The following is a 25,349-nucleotide window of genomic DNA, read 5'->3' on the forward strand; positions in this document are numbered from 1 at the left end:
TCACAAACCATAAAATCCAGGTTTTTCAGGGCAAAAGAGCCAACCCATTTGGGCAGAATCCAACTTTTGTTCCAAAGTGGAACCAATGTTCCTCTGCCCACAGTTGAATCACAGAAATCTAATCTAAAATGAGGAGGGAGGGGAGGACCGGAAAGCATAAAATATGCCCTCTTCAAAATACTGAACATTCTGAATCGCCCACAGAAAGGAACACATGCTGGTTTCGGAAAATTAAGGAGCTGTCTTGACTTGGAAGAGGATTCTGTCCTTGAGGGCATGCAGGTTTCTTTGAAGATTACTGTTAGTGAAGACAGCAGGGCATGAAAATAGTCGATTCTTGAGTGAACTTAGCTTGCTTAGCAGGCATGAGCTCTGGGCCAGAAGCTCAAGTTGCTGCATATTGGAGTTATGAGTAGAGCTTTAAAAACCACTAAAGCCTGACTTGGCCGGTGTGGCTCAGTCATTGAGTGTTGACCTATGAACCAGGAGATCATGGTTCATGACAGGATTGAACCTCAATCCCCCGTGTGGAGCATGCAAGAGGCCGCTGATCAATAATTCTCTCTCATCATTGATGTTTTTATTCCTCTCTCCTTCTCCCTGCCTCACTGAAACCAATAAACAAACAAAACAACGGAAACCAATAAAAAAAAACAAACAAAAAAACAAACAAAAGCAAACAAAAACCACTGATTGAGGTTCTTAGAACCTAAACCTGACAGAGTACTTGGAAGACTACCAAATATCCAATAAATATTTGTTGCTGTAGGATAAAGTAAGCTAGAAAAATATTTTTATTGGTATATAATTTACATATGAAATTCACCATTTTAAAGGGTACATGGTTCAGTGGTTTTTAGTATATTCAGAGTTGTGCAACCAGCACACTATATAATTCCAGAAAATTTCTATCACCTCCACAGAGAGTCTCCATACCTATGAATAGTCAGTCTGTATCCCCTACTCCCCTAAGCTACTAGTAAACATTAATCTATCAATACTTCATGTCTTTATGGATTTTACCTATTCTGGACCTTTCATATAAATGAAGTCATACTTACATGTGGCCTTTTGTGTTGGTTTTTTGTGTTTTTTTTTTCACTTATACGGTTTTCAAGATTCATCCATTTTGTATCATGTAATAGTAATTCATTTTTATGGCTGAATAATATTCCATTGTATAGAAATGCCACATCTTCTGTTCTTTCATTCATCAATTGATAGACATTTGCATTATTTCCACTTTTTGGCTATTATGAATAATGCAGCTAGGAACATTCATGTACAAGTTTTGTTGTGAATGTCTAGTTTCATTTTTGGGTGGTATATGTCTAGGAATGGCATTGCTGGCTCACATAGTAATACTATATTTAACTTTTTGAGGAACTGCCAAATGCTTTCCCCAGTGTTGCACCATTTTACACCAGCAAGTACACGAGAATTTCAATTTTTCCATATTCTTGCTAATCTTTGTTATTTTTATTGTTAAACTTTTTAATCAATTTTTAGAGAGAGAGAGAGATCAATGTGAGAGAGAAACATCAGTCAGTTGCCTTTTGCACACACCTAGACTGGGGATCAAACCTGAAACCTGGGTCAGTGACCTGACCAGGAATCAAACCCACCACTTTTTGGTGTACAGGACAATTCTCCAATCAACTGAGTCACACTGGCCATTGTGTTACTTTTATTTAAAAAAAATATATAGTGTGTATGGAGTGGTACTCATTGTGATTTTCATTTGCATTTTTCTAAAGATTAATGATGTTGAGAAATGTCATTAGAGACATTTAGAGAAATGTCTATTTAAATCCTTTGTCTATTTTTAAATTGGGTTATTTGTCTTTTTTATTATTGAGTTGTAAGAGTTCTTTATGTATTCTGGATACTTGACCCTATCACATATATGGTTTGCAATTTTTTTTCTCCCATTTTATGAATTGTCTTTTCACTTTCTTGAGAGTATCCCTTGATACAGAAACATCTTAATTTGATCAAGTCCAATTTACCTATTTTTCTTTGGTTGTTTACCTGTCATCACACCTAGGTCATGCTAATTTTGATAACAAATACAACAGTCGCATGTGTCTAGTTAGCTGTGGTAGGCAGCATCTAAGAATCCCCCATCTGACATTCATGCTCTTGTGGAATCTCCTCTCCTTGGTGGCTAGCCCCTATCATAGAAAGGATGGGAGGTCAATGCCAAGGTTAGGTTGAAAAAGACCATGCCTTCTGTCTAGCTCTTTTGCTCACTCTCTTACTCCTGCTGTGGGAGGCTGCTTCCATGATGGGAGCTGGCCCATGGAGAGGGCCACATGCCAAAGGACTGAGGGAAGCCGCTGGCCAACAGCCAGCAAGGAGCTAAAAGCACAGTGTGGGCTGCACCTACATTCCAGACCCACAAAAACTGAGTTTCAGGGTAGTTTGTTACAAAGCAATAGGTAAAGTGTAGAATAATTTTTTGCAAAGGCAAAATGAGGCAATGTAATAAGCTAAACTAAAGCCTTGACAGCAAAACACTCTTGCCTCTAAAGATAAATGACTAGAATTCATCTGGCTAACCAAATGGTATTGACTGAGCCATCACAGTATAAGTTGTTTTATTTACTAAAGGAATTTCAAATCAAATAAATGTAATATATTTAATATATTTATTTAATACTCATATTTAGAATATAAATAAAATACTACCTAATAAAACAGTAATATATAAATTAACCATCACTCTGATATACCCACAAGCCACACCCATCAGCCAATCAGGAGTGTGTATGCAAATTAACCCAACCAAGATGGCTGCAGTCAGAGAGAGAGCAGGAGGGAGGCTAGGGTTGCCCTTGGCAATGAAGGCAGCCAAACTTTCCACACACTCTGGCCAGCCCAGGCTGCTGCTTAAGGCTACAAAGTTTCAATTATAGAAGATAAATAAATTCCAACAGAAATGGCTGCCACCACAGAGCAAGCAGAAGGCTTGGCTCTGCTTTAGGCTACAAAGTTTCAATTTTAGAAGATAAATAAATCCAGATACCAGGGCCTCTGCTTGGGTTGTCCTGCAAACCACCACAGGCCCTTCACCTAGATGGCCCCCACCCATGCACCAGGCCTCTATCTTGTCTAATAAAAGAATAATATGCAGAGTGACCATCACTCCAACATACAATATGGCTCCCCCCCTGTGGTCAAAGATGAGTGCTCCCATGTGGACACAAGATGGGTGCCACAAGATGGCCAGCAAGGGAAGGCAGTTGGGGACAATCAAACCTGCAGGGAAGGGCAGTTAGGGGTGACCAGGCCAGCAGAGGAGGGAAGTTGGGGGCAAACAGGCTGGCAGGGGAGCAGTTAGACATCAATCAGGCTAGCAGGCAGAAGCTATTGGGGCAGTCAGGAAAGCAGGCAGGTGAGCAGTTGAGAGCCAGCAGTCCTGGATTGTGAAAGGGATGTCCAAACAGGCAGTCGGACATCCATCAAGGGGTCCCAGATTGGAGAGGGTGCAGGCTGGGCTGAGGTACACCACCCCTTCACTCCCATGCATGAATTCTATGCACCAGGCCTCCAGTAATATTATAAACTACATAATTAATTTTAGATGAAAAACACCTGTGTTGCCCAGCCAATGAGGGTCAATGGATTAAGTGTTGTTCTGTATGCCAGGAGGTCAGGTTTCAATTCCTGATCAGTGCACATGCCTGGGTTTCGGGCTCAATCCCCAATAGGGGGTGTGCAAGAGGCAGCCAATCAGTGATTCTCTCTCATCATTGACGTTTCTCTCTTCTCTCTCCCTCTCCCTTCCTCTGAAATCAATAAAAATGTGTTTTTAAATAGCTTAGCATGCTGCAATTAATAAGCAAGTCATTAACTATCTCTGAAGCCAAGAAAGTTCCAAAACAATGGCAGCAACCTACGAGGTCCTGTTGGATTTTGCTGAGTCTAAACAAGGATAGTAATCAAAGCACTTGCCTGACACTGTCTGGAGGAAAAGCCACAGCAGGGTCAAGTCTAGCACACATCCCAGACAGAGGGGTGTTTTGCTCCGAGGAGCTGAGCAGCTGACCGGAGGGAAGAGAGAACCTTTGGTATTCCTGCCCTGGCCGGCGCTGTCATTCCTTTCATCCTCTCTCATACGGCATCTGCTCTGTTGTCCAGTCCCGGTACAAAATACTTATTCCATAAAAGCACATGTGCGTCTGGAATGACAATAAGAAGAAGCCGTTCCCTTTACTTTTTTTCTCCTCTGCACTCCTTAATGCTTGGGGGTTGGGGCGTTGGAGAGCCACAACGAAGAGCAAAGACAAAGAATTAGAGTCTTATGAGTCAATTAATACAATTAATTTACTGCTTTGAAGCCCGAGAGTTATTTAGGGCTATTGAAAGGCTCAGTAATGTAGACACAAATTCCACAAGTGTGGACTAAACGCAATTTCATTCCAATATAATACTGGCAGGGTGGCTCCAAGGTGGCAGGAGTGCTGGGCACAGGCCTGGACTCACTCTCACTACATTGCCCCGCCTCCAGCCTCAGCGTCTCAGCGGAGCTCCACGCACTGCCCCTTCATACAGGACAGTGGCCCCCAAGTCAGCATGCATCTTCAGAATTGAACTCAGGTTAAGGCACATGGGGGTTGAATAAGGGTATTTGCCTTCCTTGCTTTGAAAAGGTGCAAAGACAGAAGAGTATCAGCTCACCCTGTTGTGAGATGTCCCAGTGCAGCCTCCTTAGGTGGTTTTCAGCCCATTTGGAGACCAGGGCACACCCTAGACCTGTTTAAGTGGGAATTACAGGGGAAAAGGTGATAACTCTACCTCATTCTCCATTCCCAGTGGGCAACAGAAGGCTGAGCACTAAAATAGCTTGTCTTGGTCCAGCTGTGAGGTGTGGCCCTCTCTGTAAGAGGAAATGCTAGAGAAATAGAAAGGTTTAGAAAAGAGTTAACGGCCTTGACAAGGTTTAGGGCTGTGGGAGTGGGATGGGATAAGGTTGGGTGGGGATCTGTGCAGAACACCTCCAGCCCTGGTTGGTTGAAACATTAGAGGAAGACTGGGCAAATGGTGCAAAGAGCTTATTCTCCCTCCTTTACCAGCGTAGCTCCCCCTAGTGGTGAGCCTCGGCCCTGGAACTCCAGTCCACGCAGCGGGATCCTGGGGAGCTAAATACTGCAGCTGTAGGTTCCTTACATTACTGAGTGGAGAATGCGTAAAGCTATCGTAGACCACTCTCAAAAAAGCAACTGGACAAACTCACACCACCCCCTTCCCACAAAAGCAGGGCCTACCTATACGAGACAAAATTATAAATTTGTTGGTTGGTTTCTGAGACCCTTCATATTTCACTCCTGCTTCCAGTCTCCCATTGGAGACTATGGCCTTTTCCTTTCCCAGTCTCCACTTACTTCCATCAAAGCCTACCTGTCCTGCCAAAACCGGTTTTGCTCAGTGGATAGAGCGTAGGCCTGCAGACTGAAAGGTCCCAGGTTCGATTCCGGTAAAGGGCATGTAGGGGGCGTGCAAGAGGCAGCTGATGGATGATTCTCTCACATCAATGTTTCTAACTCTCTATCCCTCTCTCTTCCTCTCTGTAAAAAATTAATAAAATGTATTACATAAAAAACAAAACAAAAAAACTACCTGTCCTGCGTCTCATTCCTCCCTGGTTTGCACCCTGCTGCGTAACTACGGAGGCCACCTCAGAGCATCCCTGAGCAGCACGCTCACATTTTGAGGTGGGCTTTCAGTGCCTCCGCTCAAAGGAGTATTGGTTGTCAGAATTTTGGATAAGCGCTGTGGCATTTAGGGGTAGGAGATGCAATGTATTAAGATTTGTACCCCTTTCCGTTTCCCCCATCATAATCATACAATCATTTATACTCACCACCGTCTTGAATGATTTGGATCAAAATCTTTCCATGTGACAAGAAAAACTTAAAATTCCATCCGTTCTGGTGAACGGTGTTCAAAGATATCTAGTGTTCCTTAGCGGACCAAAACTGAAATAGTTGGCAGTGCCTAGGAAAAGCAGTCTAATGATTTAGCAGCAGGGATGTGACCATCATCAACGCTGACCAAGGCTTCAGGGAGCACAACTAGAAACTGTCAGGGACACACTTCTTCCTTCACATGTTTCAGGGAGCTTTAACTATGTTTGGAGATGAGGCCTACATACAAATTAAATATATGGCCAGATAATGTTTGATATGTGACATTCTGCCTTTTTCTCCCTGTAGAGCCCTTTTCTCTTTTCCCATCCCAGCAGGCTCTGTCCTCATTGCTTTGAGGCAGGATGGAGCAGAGGAGAAGACAGATACAGTTTCAAGCAATGTTGTTATTTGATTCAAAAGCTTACACTATTAGGGAAACCTAGGGATGGGCCATTGTGAAGGACATTAAAGAAAGAAAACTCTATGAACAATAAAGATTTATTAAAAAAAAAAGAAGAAGAAAAAAAAAAAAAAGAAAGAAAAGAAAACTTGCCAAAACCGGTTTGGCTCAGTGGATAGAGCATCAGCCTGCGAACTGAAAGGTTCTGGGTTCGATTCTGGTCTAGGGCATGAATCTTGGTTGCAGGCACATCCCCAGTATGGGGTTTGCAAGAGGCAACTGATCGATGATTCTCTCTCCTTGATGTAAAAAAATCAATAAAATATATTTTAAAAAAAATAATAAAGAAAGAAAACTGTGTCGTTCCAGACTGGAAAGAATTTTCCATGGATGGGAGGGAAAGGATGAGGGAATGAGAGATCATGGATTCCAGGAGCAGAAGAGATCTTAGCTAAGGACAGATCCCTACAAGGACAGAAAGTCCCAGAGAGAAGACAGCCACGTCTAAGCAGATAAGATCAAAGGCAGCCCTGCCAGAGACGCCCACGTTCCAATCACCGCAGAAGAGCAGCAGAAAGCTGGAGGAGGACCTGCCGGGAACAGGTCGAGAGAAATAACGTGTCTCAGCAGTAACCTCGTCCCTGCCCCACCCTTAAGCCCCACCACTCAACACCTTGGCACGTGGGAGGCTCCTGGAACCCGGAAAAGTGTGAGGTTGTTTTTCCACTGGCTCCAGGTCAGAAAGCAAGCCGGGTTAGAGGGAATAAAGACATGGTTTTATGGACCTGAATGTATGCCCAGGATCCAATGCGGAGAAGCTGGTGAGTGGCATGGAGAAGAAGGTGAGTGGCCTCAGGGGTGGAAGAGAGAGGGTGCGGCTGTGGGGAGTGAGCGGGAATTCTCCTGGGTCATCACATTTCCACCGCAGGAGGAGTGAGAGGCCTGGCCCTCTGTCTGCGCAGGAGCTGTGTGTTCTGAAGAAGTGCAAGGGGCGACTGGGGGTGAACGAGATGCTAACAATAAGACACTTTGTTAGACACCTTCATATATGTTTGTTGTTGTGATGGTCCTGTAGCGAGAACTGCTAAGATACAGAGTTTACTGACAAAATAAGCTGAGGGAAAGTTGGAACTTTTCCTATAAGGGGTAGAATGTATTCCTTTGAGTAGATTGATTTAAAGTTCATGAAAGTCAACCAAATAAGAAACTGTATTTTGGCAATGGGTGTGAGACATTTTATTGCTCTTGTTTGGTTCTTAATCTCTATGCCCTTGCAAAATAAATAATAGCCCTGGCCAGTGGCTCAGTGGTTAGTGACAGCCCCAGGACCAAAGAGTTCCAGGTTTGATTCCAGTCAAGGGCACAAACCTTGGTTGCAGGTTCCTCAGTCCTGGTAGGGATGGGTGGGTGCTGGAAGCAACCAATCGATGTGTCTCTCTCACATTGAAGTTTCTCTCTCCTCCCCTATCTCTCTCCCCCAACCTCCCTCTCTAGAAATCAATGGAAAAAATATCCTTGGGTGAGGACTAAATCCTATATAATAAAGAGGTAATATGGAAATTGACCATGATGCCCTCGAGCAAGATGGCCATCCCCATGTGGTCCCAAGATGTCCGCGACAAGATGGCCAGCAGGGGAGGGCAGTTGTAGACAATCAGACCAGCAGGGTAGGGCAGTTAGGGGTGACCAGGCCTGTAGAGGAGAGAGAGCAGTTGGGGGGGACCAGGCCTGCAGGGGAGGGCAGTTAGGGGTGACTGATTCAGCAGGGGAGGGCAGTTGTGGGGCAACCGTATATTTGGCTGGCAGGGGAGAAGTTAGGTTCAATCAGTCTGGCAGGGGAGTGGTTAGGGGGTGATCAGGATGGCAAGCAAAAGCGGTTAGGGGCAATCAGGCAGGCAGGCAGACAAGTGGTTGGGAGTCAGCAGTCCTGGATTGTGAGAGGGATGTCTGACTGCCCCTTTAGGTTGGGCCTAAACCCGCAGTCGGACCTCCCCCCAGGGGCCCCAGATTGGAGACAGTGCAGGCTGGGATAAGGGACACACACTCCCCCCCCCCTCCAGTGCACGATTTTTGTGTACTGGGCCTCAGTCTATAATAATCTATAATAATAAAAGCATAATATGTAAATCAACCGAATGACCAAACAGCTAAACAACTCTCTGGATGACCATGCTATGACGCACACTGGTGCAGGCCAGCCAAGGCGGGTGCAATGCAATTGGTCAGGCATCCAGCTATTGCCCCATGATCACCCTGCAGAGGGAAACCCAGGCCACCAATGCTGTAGCGGATGGGCAGGACCTCCCTCTGCAGGAGGAGGAGGAAGAGGGCCTACCTCCTTGGGACAATTGGACTCCAGCATAATAATAATAATGCACCTCCGTGCTAAATAAACAAGGAGTTAAAAAGCCTATTTTAGCCTGATTTGTGTTGGATGATTTCAGGTTTCCCCAAGAATATATTGTGCAGCAATCTCTTCTTCCACCAATTTACTATTTTTTCTTTAATTAGTGGACTCTTATTATTTTATTATTATTATTTTTTTAGCAGTTTTAGGTTTCCATAAAAATTAACTGGAAAGTAGAGTTCCTCTATACCTTCTTACTCCCACCCTTACCCCATTCCCCCTATTTCTAATATCATGCATTAGTGTGGCGCATTTGTTTTCATTGATGAACCAATACGGAGACATAATCATCAACTAAAGTCCACAGTTTGCATTAGGGTTTATTCTTTGGGTTGTAGAGCCCATAGGCTTTGACAAGTGTATAGCGACACATGCCCACCAATACAGAATCCTGCAGAACAGTGTCACCGCCCTAAAGATCCCCTGTGCTCCCCCTTTTCCCCCTCCCCTTCTTTCTCCTCCCAAACCTGACAGCCACTCCAATTTGCTTTTATTCTTCACACAACAACTCTGGAGAAAATGAGGGACCTAATGAACATAAGCATGATTTACATCAGTTTAAATTAAGTCTCCATCTTAGATCAGTAGATAAGATTTTTTCCCCATAGCGATAACTGTGTGCACTATTTTGAATTCTAATTGTTTTCAATCAACATTATCTCATAGAGTTTATTCCCATGTACAAGCAGAGTCCACAGACTTCTCATCTCTAATCTCGCCTTAGTTTTTAAGGCTAGATTACCTTATGGTTACCATCATATTTCAGGATGAATTGCCACTATCTGAGTTATTTACACACTCTAGCTCTTCTACACGAACAATTGCCATCAAATTGCAAATGGATTACTGTGAACTAAACAGTGTGTAGCTTTCATCCACCCCATTATCCAGAGGGCTATGTTTTACTTACGAACAAGTTTTTAGAGATCTTGCATAATTCAAGATTCATTTCCCCCTTGAACAATTAAAGAGTATAAGGGCCGCATTCCTGGAGTATAAAAATCCATAACTATTGAATAGAGCACAATTTTACTTTAAAGTTGCTATTGATTTTTTTTAAAGCATTATCTAAAAATGTTCCCTTTGGGCTGTCTCCTAGATTAATAGCACAGTCTTAATGTGGCTGACTGGCCTTTATTTATACCATTTTTATCCTATCAAACCACGGTGAGCAGTTAGACTTGAGCAGAGGGAGGATGATGGGCCAGATACAGTTCATCCAGGTGGAAAGCCCTGGGTGCCCAGCAAAGAACAAAATGTCGGGTGGGGCCTTGGCCTCAGCGTGACCTTTCCTCCCTTAGCATATCACTGGTCATTCCTGTGGCCCCCTAGGCCCTTTCTCCCTAGAGATAACATCTAGGCCTCAGTTGTATTTCAGCTGGAGGCCCAGAAGAGCAATAAAACCTGCCATCACTGACCTCAGGACCAGCTGCATTGAATAACGACCCATGCCCTGCTTCAAGCCAACCAATCAGTGGAGACTTAGACCTCGAAAGGACACACCTGGAAAACTGCTGGACTTTCTATTGAGATCTTCCCCTGGGACCTGCCCTAAAATCTCTACCCTTAAAACCCTTAGGTAGGAGGACCCAGTGTTCTCCCCACAGGGAGCACACCCCTGCCTTTTCCTCCCCTTCCCAACCTCCACACCATTCCATTAGCTTCCTCACTCCCAAGCTCCACCGGCCCTTCCTTTATCTCTACAACTTGTTTCCTCAGCCCATTTCTCCTAGGAATTACTTTCTCTACCTCTATGATTTACCCAATAAATGTTCTCTTCCAGTCCTGAATTCCTTCCTAAGCCAGAACCCAAGTACTGAGATTGCTGACCTGGGTCCAGTTTGACCCCCCAGTGAGACCCTAGTGCTGTTCCCACCGCCTACAGCATCACCTTCGTTCTGAGCTTTTTTTAAATTTATCACTGCATTTTTCAAGCCTAGTTTTAGCCATATCACTTGAATAATATTTTTACAGTACTCATAAAAATGTTTTAAACTATAGTAATACTACATATTAGAATAGTAATGTAATAAATGCTGAAATCACTCACTGAATTTCAGATTATGCTCTGGACACCGAGAATGAAGAGAATTACAGTTTGCCAGCGAAAGAAGCACTGCCACTGAAGATAACAATTTACAAGTCACTTTCTGATACAGCAAGACTTAATATTTTTAGGTAATATTACCCTCGGGGACCCAGAGTTGGAAGATGATTTCAAGCTGAAGACACTTGAAATTCAACAGATGCAGAAAGAAGCCTCCTCAGGGCTTCCCTTATCTGACTAGAAGCAGCAACCCCTGGGAACCAAGGCTGCCATAAATCCCTCTCCTGGGTGGCTTTTACTCCCAGCAAAGACTCAAAGAGTAAACCCACATAACCCTCTCTGCAGGGGAGTTTTATGGCCCACAAGAAGCCGGAAGACCACCGCACCTGCATAAACAGACATTATCACACACCCTTATCTCCCATTTGTTCTCTTGAAATCCCATCCCTCTTTCCTAAAGAAAGAATTTGTTCTTCCTGTAGTAGTCCTTTTCCTCCCTCTCATGTCCCTCCAAAGTTAGGTCTGAAGGCCTCTACTATTAACCATTTAAAGAGACAGCTACTTATTTGTTGGCTTCCATAGGAATATGAATAAACCTTTTTTGCCCCAGTCATTTTTGGCCTTTGCCAGTTTAACTGGAAGTATTATACCCAGACTGTAGCAGGGTAAAGAGGGAAAGTGTTTCCTCCCTCACATTTGAAATTCACAAAAAGTGAATGTGCTTCTAATGCATGTTCACAGCTGAAGGCAGTCCTCTGCACTGTCCCTTTGAATTTCACACATCTTCGAAACACTAGTGTTAGGTGTGTGTTTTTCCTCCCATTAAACTACAACTCATTTACCTTATCAATTTTTTAATTCTTTTGGAATGAATGTAAGCTGGGGGGGAGGGTTCTTTTTTTTCTTTTTAAAATATTTTTATTGATTTCAGAGAGAAAGGGAGAGGAGAGAGAGATCGAAACATCGATGAGAGAGAATCATTGCTGTCTGCCTCCTGCACGCCACACAGTGGCATGTGCCCTCACCGGGAATCAAACCCTCACCTCCAGGTTTATCAGTCAACCTCCTGGTTCATGACGCTCAACCACTGAGCCACGCCAACCCAGAGGGGATTTTATTTTTTTTCAACATGAAAACTTCTAAGGAGCTGGACAACAGCAGCTAGTTTAAGGAGGTTTCATCCTAGCTGTGCAAGATCAGTCTGATTCTTGGGCCGAGACTTTGGTTTCCCAGAGAAGTTACTTGGCCGTGGCCTACCGCTCCCCCTGCAGGACTTAGGGCGTCACTGCAGGCTACAGAGCCCTGGCTGCTGGCTATTTCTCTGACCGCGGAGGTCTACCTCTGTCTACCTCTCTCGCTTGCTCATTTTGCTCCAGAGTGAAGAGCAAAGAGAACTCAGAGACCTCATTAATATAAAAGGATTATATAAAAGAGGACCAGAGAGCTTAATTTATCCAAAGACACAGAGTTTGTAAGAGGTGGGTCCGGGCTCCAAATCCTGCCATTCTGATTCCAGAAAGGACAAATATCTACAGTGCCTCCTTATACATTAAAAAGTATATACATATATATATCTTTATTTTAGAGAGAGGAGAGAGAGAAAAAAAGAGAGAGGATAATAAGGGACCAAACCTGAAACTTGGTCATGTGCCCTTGCTGGGAATCAAACCAGCGACCCTTCAGTGCATGGGATGATGCTCAACCAACGGAGCCACTTGAAGTCATACAATACAGTCACTTATTCTTTCTCCACCAATGGTTAGCCATGTGGTAACAATCCCAGAGAAGCTGAACTTGGAATGGCCCCCTGCCCTACACTGTGCTTAAGGCCACTGAAGCCAGGGCTGCGGCGCTTTCAAACCCTCTGAGCCACAGGGCACTCCTGCCCCCTGGGATCATTGCACAGAAAGAGGTACGTTACCTGGTGGCTGCTAGTGCTCTCCTTTCTTGCCTTTTCCCTGGAGCAGCTGCCTGCTCACAACCCCTATGTCCCTCGTTCCCCAGGGTTACTTCCCTCCTCACTTCGCACACAGATCGGCTGCTTCCTCCTGCTCCCCCGGCCCCCTCAGCCACCTTTCTCCATCCCCAGCCTTCTGCCTGCCTGCTCTGTTTTGCAATTCAACCCAGGATGTCCAACCCCCTGGAAGACCTAGCAGACCACACCCTGGCAGCCAAGGGCGGGCGGGCAGGCAGGCAGGCAGGCAGATGCACGCGGCTGTGGGTGGGGCAGGTTTGCCTTCTGGCAGCCCTTCCCGTTGGAAACGAAAAACAATACAAAGTATGAAAGAGCGTGTGTCTTCAGGATCCCTCTCTTACTGCGTGTGGCATGCCCCTGCCGCCACGGGCCAGGCCCTCTTCAGGTAGGTCCTTAGGAACCAAAACCCTCTGACAACAGACGCTGTGCCTCAACTCGCGCGGGCTCTTACTGGCCAACCGTGGGGCACTGAAGTTTAGGTCTGCTGTGGGTTGGTTCACACAAGTCGATGAAAGGGCGTGAGACACCTACTGGAGGGAGGAGTATTTGCCTGCTCATTTAGCAGACCAACCCAGGCACATGCTCACTCGCCCGCAGAAATCAGCCGGCTGACGTCAGAACCCTGGCCCTTGCTGCCCTCTTTGCCCCTCCGTCTGTTGTCCCACCGGCTGAGTACTGATTCTGTGAACTCTGGCTAGGTAACAAGCCAACCCAAAACCTAGTTGCTTACACAATACCATGTTGCTCTGCAGCCACGTGACAGAGAGAGCAAGGCCCGCAGAACGGCCCCGCTAACCCACAGAATTGCCATTCAGGGGGGGGGGGGGGGGGGGGGGGGGGGGGGGGGAAGCACAGAGGCGAGGTCTGGAGGCCTGGGCCCCTCTCCCCAAGGTCTCTGGAGGAGGGTGGGTTTCTTCCCCACAGCAGGTTCCAAGCAGGCGAGAGCAGAAGCACAGGGCTTCCTGAGGCCTGGGCTTGGAGGTCAGACACTGTCTCTTCTGCTTCGTTCCCTTGGCCCAAGCCAGTGATCGGCAAACCATGGCTCTCGAGCCCCATGCGGCTCTTTGGCCCCTTGAGTGTGGCTCTTCCACAAAATACCACGGCCTGGGTGAGTTTATTTTGAAGAAGTGGCATTAGAAGAAGTTTAAGTTTAAGAAATTTTGGCTCTCAAAAGAAATGTCAATCGTTGTACTGTGGATATTTGGCTCTGTTGACTAATGAGTTTGCCGACCACTGGCCTAAGCAAGTGGCAGGCCAGCCCAGACCCTAGGAGTGTGGGACGTAGACTCCCCCTCCTGATAGGATTGCTCTTTCACTGGGACGGGGACAGGAGTCACCAGAGGAAACAAACTCCATTATCCAGAAGGGCTGAAAGCTTCTCGCTATCACTAACAGGGAGCAGAAGACAACGCCCACTCCTGTGCACTGGATATGGTGCTGAGTGCAGGGCCAGAACCCAGTGAGGCAGGCGTTAGAGACAAGCGTTTATTTCCGGGCTCCTGCTTCACGCGCTGAGGAAGAATTTTCCAGAGAAGAACTTCCTGCCCGCAGAAATCAGCCGGCTGCCGTTCTCCCTCACCCACCCCTATGTCCTCCTTCGCACGGGAGCAGTGTTAAGCCATTAAAAGATTGGTATGTTACCATTTTCCTTCCATCGACCAAATCCAGGTTCTACTGTCACGTGTGGCCTGGCCACTGTCCATTTACATATTCAAGCACGCAAAACCAATCCTGTTTCATAAGCTAGAAGTCGGGAATTATCTCTCCAATCCATCACCAAATCCTGTAAATGTTTCCCCTCCCACATATTTCTCAAGCCTGTCCCTTTCCATCTGCACCATGGTGCCTTCACCTTTCACTGACCTGCCAACTAGCCTCCTAACTTGGTCCACCTGCCTCCACTGGCTCCTTCCCAATTATTTGTCAAAGCAGCTTTTTCAAAAGGCAACCTTGATCACATCATCCCTATAATTACATCGAGGACTCACAGTGGTTTTTAAGATACAGACTAAAATCTTTAAAGTGGCCTCCAGGGCCTCTCCTGGTCTGGCTCCCATCCCTCTGCCGCCTCCTGCATCACACAAGCCATTTTGTCTTCCAGTTTGAGTCACACAGTCTATCTTGTCCCAGTCTCCGACACATCCGCTCACCTGTCACCGGCGATTTACTGGAAGGCTGTGGGCAGCTCCAGGGACACCGGTAGTAGGAGCCATATGGGCACCACTACTGGGTAACATCAGCTCCCACCACACCCTGCCCCTGGTGCCATGCTGCTTAAGACCCTAAGCCCTGGGGGACAGTTCAAAAGGCCTGGCTGTCTTGGGTCATATGCCCATCCCTTAGCCAGAACACCTTAAACAAAAGTCTCACTCAATAAAGCATTAAACAATGAAGAGAAAGTAATTTCCCAAAATGAAAATGGGATTTCTTAGCAGAAAGAGGAGGAATGAATGGGGGTGGGCCCCCCAAATCAGCAAATTGTCCACTAAACACATGCTCCCACTACCTGGACTGACTCCCTGCCCCCTCTTTGGTTAGTTAAACCTACTCCATTTCAGATTCCAGCCCAACTGTCCCTTCATGAAAGATGCTTTCTCTCGTCTTCACATGGGAGTCGAAGGCCTCTGTTCTGTCCTTTCCTAAAACTATAACCTCTCCTTTGTAGCACTGGCCACTGCAGCAATTTTACATGTATTTGTTATTGTTTGAATTACATACATCACTCCCAATTGTCTAAATAGTCCCTGAAAGCTGAGCCCATGTTTGTTTGGCCCACTGTGGTCTCTCCACTGCCCAGCACAGTACCTGACAAAGCAAAGATACTCAACAAGCATTTATTTTATGTTTGAATCAAGTCATGAAGAGATTTGTTTTCCCAGGAAAATAAATTATGCCATTCCCTCCTTAGAAGGCAAATGCAGCTACATTTTTAACAGGTTTTTTTTTCTATTCATAGTTTAGTAGATAATGTTCTTACATTTAATTTAATCTATACAACAATGTATACATTGTTGTATAGATTAAATCTTTTTTTTAAAAATATATTTTATTGATTTTTTACAGAGAGGAAGGGAGAGAGATAGAGAGCTAGAAACGTCGATGAGAGAGAAACATGGACCAGCTGCCTCCTGCACACCCCCCAACGGGGATGTGTCCGCAACCAACATACATGCCCCTGACCGGAATCGAACCTGGGACCTTTCAGTCCACAGACTGATGCTCTACCACTGAGCCAAACAGGTTTCGGCTAGATTAAATCTTAATCTATAATAATGCAGTAGGAACTCACTTGATATGTAAAGAAAGTGAGGCACAAGGAGTTAGGGAATTTGTTCAAAAACTACATCTCTGGTAAATGATCCATGGGGAATACAACCCCAGGTCTGCCTGATTCCAAAAGTCGATTTCAAAACTATATAGTATTGCCTCGCCATAACAATAGTAATCTCCTTAATACAAAAGCCTTAGAGAGAGAGCTCATTCATCTGCAAAATTCATTTTCAAGTAAGTTCATTTTCATGTAAATCCAGATACCAGTATGTCATAAAAGTTAGTTTAATTTGTAAAATACTGATCCATGGAGAGACTAAAATAAACTAATTAAAAAAAAAACACTCTGGGCAGATGCAATTTGACAGAGAATTATAACACTTTTCCTGTGGTTTATGATAAAGCATGAGCCAACGAATGGAACTTGGTGGAGGTGTGATCATTTAGCAGGGGAGGGGAAAGGGCTGGCCGAGAGAGGCCGAGGAATCATTTGGTCTGGCCCTGTCAAGGCATTAGGGGTGAGTTAATGAAATGCTTGACTACAGCAGGCTAATTTTTAAGTTGATAAGGTTGCATGACCCACAAACGATGTTATAAATATCCAAATGGCCTTTAGCAAAAGAAAAGGTTTCCCATCCCTGACTGTAAGGTAACCCGTTCCCTCAATTTCACCTACAGATTATACCAAAGCATTGAGACGTCTTCACAAGAGGCTCCATTATTTCAGTGGTTTATTTCTCAGAAATGAGGGGAGGTTGGACAAGTAACACAGACTGTTTTCAATTCTTAGGACTCACTAAGAGAAGAGGGACCCGGGCGAGGTCAGCTTCTGGGGAATGGGGTTCTCCCTGGGACGAGGAGAGCAACACCGGCCAATGGAAGGCAGGGTGTTTCCTCAGACCAGCCACCACAGCGCGACAGCCAGGACGCCCGTGAGAAGGTGGTAAGGGTAAGGTGGGCTGTCTCTTCCATGGCTGGAGTCCCCAAACCTGCATGACATGGGGTCCCAGGCCCCAGCAGCAGGTGCTCCTTGATGGTCCATGCGGTGTTCCCTGGAGGTCTCATACGTGTTTAAGGTTGTGGGGTGACTACAGACGGACAGTACCAGAGGAGGGGACTAAGTCATCTAACGTCTTCTAGATACACAGCTAGAGAGGGGGAGGTGTAGGTGTCCGTGGTTAACGGATAAGAGGTGCTGCCAACTCCTGGACCCTCGGAGAACATTGTGCTTTCAGAGCAGCTGGCTTGACTTTGAAGACCGCTGGGTCGTAGTACACAATGTGCATGGGAGCCCTGGAACGGGGGAGAAAGAAACCAACCTGAGGCAACAGGAAGTGGTGCTAACATTTCTCACGCATCCCCTCTGTGCTTGGCATGGGGATGCAACCCCGTTTGGATGTTCATAAGCCTCCTGTGACACAGGCATCGTGACCGCCCCACTCCACAGCTGAGGAAGTGAAGGCTTGGGGAAGTTGTGTGAGGATGATCTGCAGTCAAATCCAGATCAGTGTACCGGTCAGATTCCAAAGCCTTTGCTCTTCCCACAAAAAAGGTAAATGCTGGAAACTTCTTAACAATTTGGCAATGTTAAAACAAGCCAGACGGTCCTCTGGTGGGCTTAAGTCAACACTTTGAAGTTTCCGCCCTTTGCACCTTCCCACAGAGCAATAACTTTAGAGAAGGGACCTAGAGCACTCGGTCTAACTCCTCCCTTCCCTTTGTCAAGGAGCAGGGAATAAGCTTCACTTCATTTGGTACTGAACTTTATTTTTTAAGGCAAAACACTTTATAAAAAATTTAAAATATTATGTTATACTAGAGGCCCGGTGCACAAAATTCATGCCAGGGCAAGAGGAGGACCTGCACCCTCCTGTAATCCGGGATCCATCTGGGGATGTCCGACTGCTACATCCCTCTCGAAATCCAGGATCCCTGGCTCCTAACCACTTGCCTGCCTGCCTGCCTGCCTGATGCCACTAACAGCTCTCCCCTGCCGGCTTGGTCACCCCTCCCTCCCTCTGCCTCAGCCCTCATCATGTGGCTTTGTCCAGAAGGACATCCGGAAGATGTCTGGTCTATCCGGTCTAATTAGCATATTACCCTTTTATTAGTATAGATAAAAACTAACATATTTCTTGTTCCCTGGGTTCAGCAGTTCTACAGCTTTCTTCAGTGCCTCCAGATTTTCCTGACAATGCTTAAAAAAGAGATCAAGTATTATCACTTGAATGCAACAAAGTGAATTGAGGTTCAGGCAAGGTAGAGGTCTTCTAAAAAATGAACAGAGCTCAGTCAGCATGGCTCAGTGGTTGAGTGTTGATCTATGAACCAGGAGGTCATGCCTGAGTTGGGGTCTCTATCCCCAATGTGGGACATGCAGAAGGTAGCTGATCAATGATGCTCTTTCATCATTGAAGTTTCTATCTCTCTCTCCATTCCACTCTGAAATCAATAAAAATGCATTAAAAAATAAAAATAAACTGGAATTAGAGAAGATTTCTTCTTTGTTGAAGTATTTTCTCATTTATTTGCCCTGAGCACAAATCCATGCACCAGTAGCTCGCTGTCCTGCCCCGCTGTGGCTTCCCCTGCCCCCTCCTATAGTTCTCCGAGGTCCACTTGTAGCTCACTGCCCCACCCTCTTGCTGATCCGTTACACCCTGAGGCATAACGACCATTTGCATATTACATCTTTATTATATAGGATAGGCCATATATGTACATGGTATAGAAGCATTGAAAAATACAAAAGTCTATTTAATGAAAAATAATTCTTCCTCCCGTCCCAGATCCTCAGATCCCCCCAAATAACCATTGTTACTACCTCCTTATCTACCCTTCTGAGATATTTTAGGCATATGCAAGCAAAAATATGGCCCACGTGTATATTTCCTTGCACAAAACTGTAACATACTATGTACTCTGTTTTTGTATTTGTTTCACTTTGACAACATGTGTTAGATAAATAAATATCCATAGTTACAGAGTTGTCTCTTAGATCTATGCTGCAATACTAGCCCACCTTTTTATTATAGCCTTATATTTATGGTAAGAAGACCACAGGTTTGCCACAGTAAATGTAACAAATAAGTGAGATGTTTTTAAATTTTTCTCAGCCCAGTGGGGTGGCTCAGTGGTTGAAGGCCAACCTATGATCCAGCAGGTCACAGTTTGATTCCTAGTCAGAGCACAAACCCATGTCTGGGTTGCGGGCTCAGTCATCAGTATGGGATGTGCAGGAGGCAGCCGATCGATGATTCTCTGTCATCATTGATGTTTCTCTCTCCCACTCCCTTCCTCTCTGAAATTAAAAAATAAAATTTTCACATTTCTACAGTTCTCTTCCCTTTCTGTCCCATCTTAGCCTTAAGTTGACATGCCTTTCACTTGGATGAGATAGTGCTTCAATTCTGGGAGATATTTTGAAATGTGCAGCAGCGTAAGAGACTGGCCAGTAGGGATCACGGTCAGGTAAATAATCTTGGTGAAGAGCTTTGGCCTTAGCTAGAAATACTGTTCGAGGGCTAGGTGTGTTTAGCAAGGCAGCTTGCGTTACCTACAGTGGAAACAAAAAGACACAACAATATATTCCCAAATTTACCACATATCCCCCTTACAACTATATCCCTGATACAGTCACCACCATTTCCTTCCTGGGTTCCTACAATAGACTCCTCACCGGTTTCCCTGCTTTCATTCTTACCCCTGGACAATCCAGCATCCATAAGGCAGTTACTGAGGAGAGATGAACGTTTTCATGAGTGCATTCCAAGGAGCCAGACGGTGTTCTCAGTCATTGACCTATGTCATTGCTACTCAGTCATCTTAACAACTCCATGAGGTAACTTTCTGAAGCTCAAGTCAGATCATGCCACTTCCTGGGATTAAAAACCTCTAGTGGATCCCCATTTTGCTAAAAAATAATATTTGGGCTCCTTCCTATAGCCTAGAAGGCCCTAGCAGATGGGCTGCGACCCGACTCCTGATTATTATGAGGCCCCTCCCATGATTACACAAGGCCCCTCCAGCCTAGCCCTTTCCGCCTCAGGGCCTTTGCACTTGGTGGTTCTGCTTGAATTCCTCTTTCCTCAATCTTGTCATGGCTGCCTCTTCATCACTCAAGTCTCTGACTCAAACATGTATGGTTAGGTCTTCTTCCCTCGCCATACAAATAAATCAGTCTTACTCATTACCCTCTTCCCCAGTGCTAATTTTCCTCACAGCACTCACCAACTCGTGACTTAGTTCACTTATCTCGTGGACGTGCTCATTGTGTGCTGCGTCCCCTTAGAATACAAGCTGCTTCAGAGCTGTACAGCAGATCCTCAAATAATGTTTCATCATAGCACTGATGACAGGCCTAGGAAGTTACCTCTTGTTTATGCCAATTAGCCTGTGGTTAAAATTGGTGTGGTTGTATGTCACTTTGCTTAAGGTCACTTGTCAAAATGATAAGTGAGAAATTACTATATGTGTTTGTCGAAAGCTGGAATAGGCTTTGGTGCCTAAGACCAGATTCCCTCTGGTCTTACTTTGAAAGTCCCATTTGCCAGGATGCCTTCTTATTATATTGCTTTATCGGTAAAATAGGAAGACTGTGATAGAATCTCTTTCTTAGGTGCTCATTGAAAAGAACTGGGATGGACAGCAAACACCGCTCAGTCCCCAGAAAGTGTTCTATGTTGCAGTGGGACAGGTTTGTTTTGGGTTCTATGTGTACGATTGTCTGCAGTAGCATCACTTGTTAAAAAAATTTTAACACTCCTTCCAACAGTTCTAGCAATTAAAGATGCCTATACATCTCATTTTACACATCCAAAACTGAGCATAAAGCGATTTGCCTGAGGGTCAGAAGGTCACGTTAGCAAACTTAAGACATTCTCCCAAGGGTTTTTAATTCCCAGATTCGTTTGTTTCCCCAAATAGAATTCCATAGCAAATCCTCAGATTCTGAGAAAGAGGGTGAAATTGGCCCCACACCCTTGGATTGGTATTTATTGAAAACTCGACTGGGATTGGGCACCAAGTTGCCACTGCAATGAATGGAGAAGAGTGTCCAGGAGGAAGAGCAAGGGAAGCCCTGGGCGTGCCAGGCTCCGTGCTGAGCTCGGGCTGTCTCTACATTTGCAGGTCGTCATTAGCAATCATCCAAACGGGACCTGTTATCTTTCCCGTCCCCTGGTTCCCCTTGATGCACCCAGCTTCAAGGTCATCCCAGCGTTGGGACCCAGCTTTAGTACTCTTCCCTTTCCTAAAATGTTCTCTTTCCGGATCTTCACTCAGCAAACGCCATCTCGTCATTCAGGTTTCAGCTCAAATACACCTTCCTCGGAGAGCCTTTCCCTGACTCCCATCTGCAAAGCAGCTTGTCCCCATAAGTACTCATTTCCTACTTTATTTTTTCCATTGCACTTTTCACTATCCAACCTTATCTTATTTGTTTACCTATTTTTTCTTTGTTTGTTTGTTTGTTTGTTTGTTTTCTCCATCTTGTTCACTGGGAACAGTATCTGGCACACAGTAGGCATTCAAATACTTGAATGAGCAAGGCTCAGGGAGCTTGTCACAACACCATAGAGCTAGAGTGGCAAGGCTGTAATTTGAATGGATCTCTTCCTGGCTCCAAATCTCATGCTCACCACCCTTTACCCTCCCCGCAACCTCTAGGCCCTCTCCATATCTGGCAGGTAGGTTTTCCTGCCACAGACTTCTCTTTCAAGGTTCCCTTTAGCAATGGCTTTGGCCAATGCCATGGAGGGGGGAAATAGCACCATAGGATCCACCAGAAAGTGAGATGAAGGATGCCAAGGCAGTGATGGCTTACGCGACGGATGGGCATGTCAGGTCCTTCTTGTGGATAGCACAGACCCTCTATCTTGATCCTTGGATTGGCAAGGTCTACAATTCTTGGAGTTGGGATAGCACGTAGGGCAGTGGCTACAATCTTGGTTTCAATCTAGAGGAGGAAAATAAAAACAGTGCCTGTAAAGCATAAAATAATAAACACCATCTCAACTGAGATTCCAGATTGGGCCTGACCTCTGGACCAGGCTTCTCGGCAAATTCAGCAGGAAGAATAACCACAATCATAGCTGGAGGATTCAATGCCCAACTTTCTCAAACTAGTCGTATGGATTCCAACTCAAATTTCCAGGAACTTAAAGATGTGGAGGAAATGGCTATGTTGGATAGTGTCTAAGAAATAGATGGTGCCGAAACCAGTTTGGCTCAATGGATAGAGCGTCAGTCTGTGGACTGGAAGGTCACAGGTTCAATTCTGGTCAAGGGCATGTGCATTGGTTGTGGGCACATCCCCGGTGGGGGGCGTACAGGAGACAGCTGGTTGATGTTTCTCTCTCATCGATGTTTCTGGCTCTCTGTCCCTCTCCCTTCCTCTCTGTGAAAAATCAATAAAATATATTTAAAAATAATAATAAGCAAGAAAGAAATAGATGGTAATGCTGATGAATGGCATGGTAAACTCAGCCAAGAGGAAAGGCCCAGCCCCACCACACACATGAGAACACTGCAAGGGGCACGGTAAGCTTGTCTTAGCTACTTTTGCTTATTGGGACTCACACTATCACAGATCACCATGTTTCAAGTACATGTTAGCGGCTCTCTTCTCAGTCAAACAGATGCGGAAGAGAGACCAAAGCCAGGAGGAAGGAGGCAGAACTGCGTTATCTCCATAGAGAATGTTGTTCTGGTCTTAATTGCGGAAATATGGTTTTCTATTTAAAGTACTTGTATTCAAACTCAAGATTTACCACAAGATGTTGAGGTGGAATATAATCATTTACTGGAAATAAAATGCAGTTTTATCTTTTCTTTCTTTTTTTAAAAAAAATATATTTTATTGATTTTGAACAGAGAGGAAGGGAGAGAGATAGAAAGCTAGAAACATCAATGAGAGAGAGTCATCCGTCAGCTGCCTCTTGCACACCCCCTACTGGGAATATACCCGCAACCAAGGTACATGCCCTTGACCGGAATCGAACCCGGGTCCCTTCAGTCCCCAAGCCAACGCTCTATCCATTGAGCCAAACCGGTCTTGGCCAGTTTTATCTTTTCACTGTGGGTGGAAAAGTAATACAAAGGTATGCCCTATTCCCTTCCCGTGTTGTTTGAAATGAGGGTACCCATACCGACAGTACTCTACACGAATTAATTAATTTATTCTTCACCTGGGCTATCATTTTTATTTCATTTCACTGAAATACTTGAGAAACCAAGGTACTTTGAGGTTCAGCAGTTTAAGTTTATGCAGTTAGTAAGCGGCAGCGCTGGGATTCAAACTGAAGATCCTATCTGTTATTATAACACTATGAAATGCTAATTAAGCATTGTAAATATTTCCTATGAGTTAAGCTTTGTCTCCTATTAGGCTCTGGGAAAATTGGAGGAATATATGATAACCACTGCTTTCAGTTAAGGCCTACAGTTGAAAAAAATTAATAAAATAATTATTTATTAATTTAATTCATTAGACAAATATCTCTCTGACTTAATCAATTATATTATGTAAGATACAACAAGAAATAATTAAACAATCTCTTTTTATTTTTTCTTATCTTTATTGTTGAAAATATTACATAGGTCTTCTTTTATTCCCCATTAGAAATAATCCCTTTCTTAAAATAATTTTCCATTGATTTTTTTTTCCACAGAGAGTGGAAGGGAGAGGGAGATACAGAGACAGAGAGAAACATCGAGGGGAGAGAGACACATTGATTGGTTGCCTCCTATATACTCTAGGCCAGGGCAGGGAGCAACCAAAGTATGTGCCCTTGACCAGAATCAAATCTGGGACCCTTCAGTCTGCAGGCCGATGCTCTATCCATTGAGCAAAACTGGCTAGGGCATCTTAAAGTGATTTTCAACTTAGAAGAAACCTTGTCCTACAGGCAAATCATTTGATAACAGTAAAAGAAAATGAATAAAACTTTGAGAGATATCAGAGGAAGAGTGGGCAAAGCCAAGGAGGATTCCCTTGTTATGGATAAAGAAACATTAGATTGGACCTTGAAGAAGTAGAGAGAAGAGGAAAGATAGGGAGATACAGAAAAGATAATGGGAAGGAAAATCTGAGCATAGAGGTGAGGAAGCATGGAGCAGATGGTCTCTGGTTATGCAGGGAGACCAGGCTTGTGAATGCATGTGTAACAGATTAGATGTGGGGGAGGGAGCATTCTTCATAGCCAGAAGAGAACCATCAAGTCTATTATTATTATTACTAGAGGCCCCATGCACGAAATTCATGCGGGCGGGTGGGAGGGGGGGCGCGGGGAGAATGTGTGTCTCTCAGCCCAGCCTGCACCCTCTCCAATCTGGGACCTCTTGAGGGATGTCCAACTGCCCATTTAGGCCCCATCCCACCGATGGGGCAGTCAGACATCCCTTTCACAAACCACAACTGTTGGCTCCCAACTACTCATCTGCCTGCCTTCCTGATTTCCCCTAACCGCTTCTGCCTGCCATCCTGGTTATCCCCTAACCACTCCCCTGCCAGCCTGATTGATGCCTAACTGCTCCCCTGCCAGCCTTTTTGCCCCCAACTGCCCTCCCCTGCAAGCCTGGTCACCCCTAACTGCCCTCTCCTGCAGGCTTGGTCACCCCTCCCCTGCAGGCCTGGGTCCCCCCAACTGCCCTTTCCTGCAGGCCCGGTCACCCCCAACTTCCCTTCTCTGCTGGCCTAGTCACCCCTAATTGCACTTCCCTGCAGGCTTGGTCACCCCCAACTGCCCTCCCTTGCAGGCCTGGTCATTCCCAACTGCCCTCTCTTGTTGGCCATCTTGTGGTGGCCATCTTGTGTCCACATGGAGGCAGGATCTTTGACTTCATGGGGCAGCCATCTTGGTTGTTGGAGTGGTGGTCAATCTGCATATTACTCTTTTATTAGATAGGATAGAGGCCTGGTGCATGGATGGGGGCTAGCTGGTTTTCCCTGAAAGGTGTCCCGGATCAGGGTGGGGGTTCCCTTGGGAAATGGGGTGGCCTGGGTGAGGGGCCTGTGGTGGTTTGCAGGCCGGCCACACCTCCCAGCAACCCAAGTAGAGGCCCTGGTATCTGGGATTTATTTATCTTCTAAAATTGAAACTTTGTAGCCTTGAGTGGAGGCCTGGGCCAGCCAGGGTGTGTGGAAACAAAAAACCTCCATGAAGGAGAGAAAATGATAAAGCCAATGGAGCTAATTGTGACTTTTTCCAGCTTTTCAGTAAAATTGAAATTATTATTAAAACAAAAGTATGTGTATACTATTAAAGTAAAAATGTTTAAGAGAAATCGGCCTGTTAGAGTGATAACCTTACAATTGCAATTTGAAATGTATAATTAAG

The 25,349-nt window shown here is 45.2% G+C and overlaps 1 protein-coding gene across 1 annotated transcript in view; it reads right to left on the reverse strand.

The window, feature by feature from the left end:
* Positions 1 to 17,189: 17,189 nt before the first annotated feature.
* Positions 17,190 to 25,349, reverse strand: part of THEGL (theg spermatid protein like) — a 38,348-nt gene continuing 30,188 nt past the window's right edge. The window contains exons 7-9 of the mRNA XM_036423814.1: positions 21,836 to 21,967; positions 19,392 to 19,567; positions 17,190 to 17,304 (exon numbers count right to left, since the gene is read on the reverse strand). Of these exons, the coding sequence (XP_036279707.1) occupies positions 17,190 to 17,304; positions 19,392 to 19,567; positions 21,836 to 21,967 (423 nt within the window). The remainder of the gene's footprint in view (positions 17,305 to 19,391; positions 19,568 to 21,835; positions 21,968 to 25,349) is intronic.

Source organism: Pipistrellus kuhlii, unplaced genomic scaffold, assembly GCF_014108245.1.
Source record: "Pipistrellus kuhlii isolate mPipKuh1 unplaced genomic scaffold, mPipKuh1.p scaffold_m20_p_1, whole genome shotgun sequence".
Taxonomy (NCBI): Eukaryota; Metazoa; Chordata; class Mammalia; order Chiroptera; family Vespertilionidae; genus Pipistrellus; species Pipistrellus kuhlii.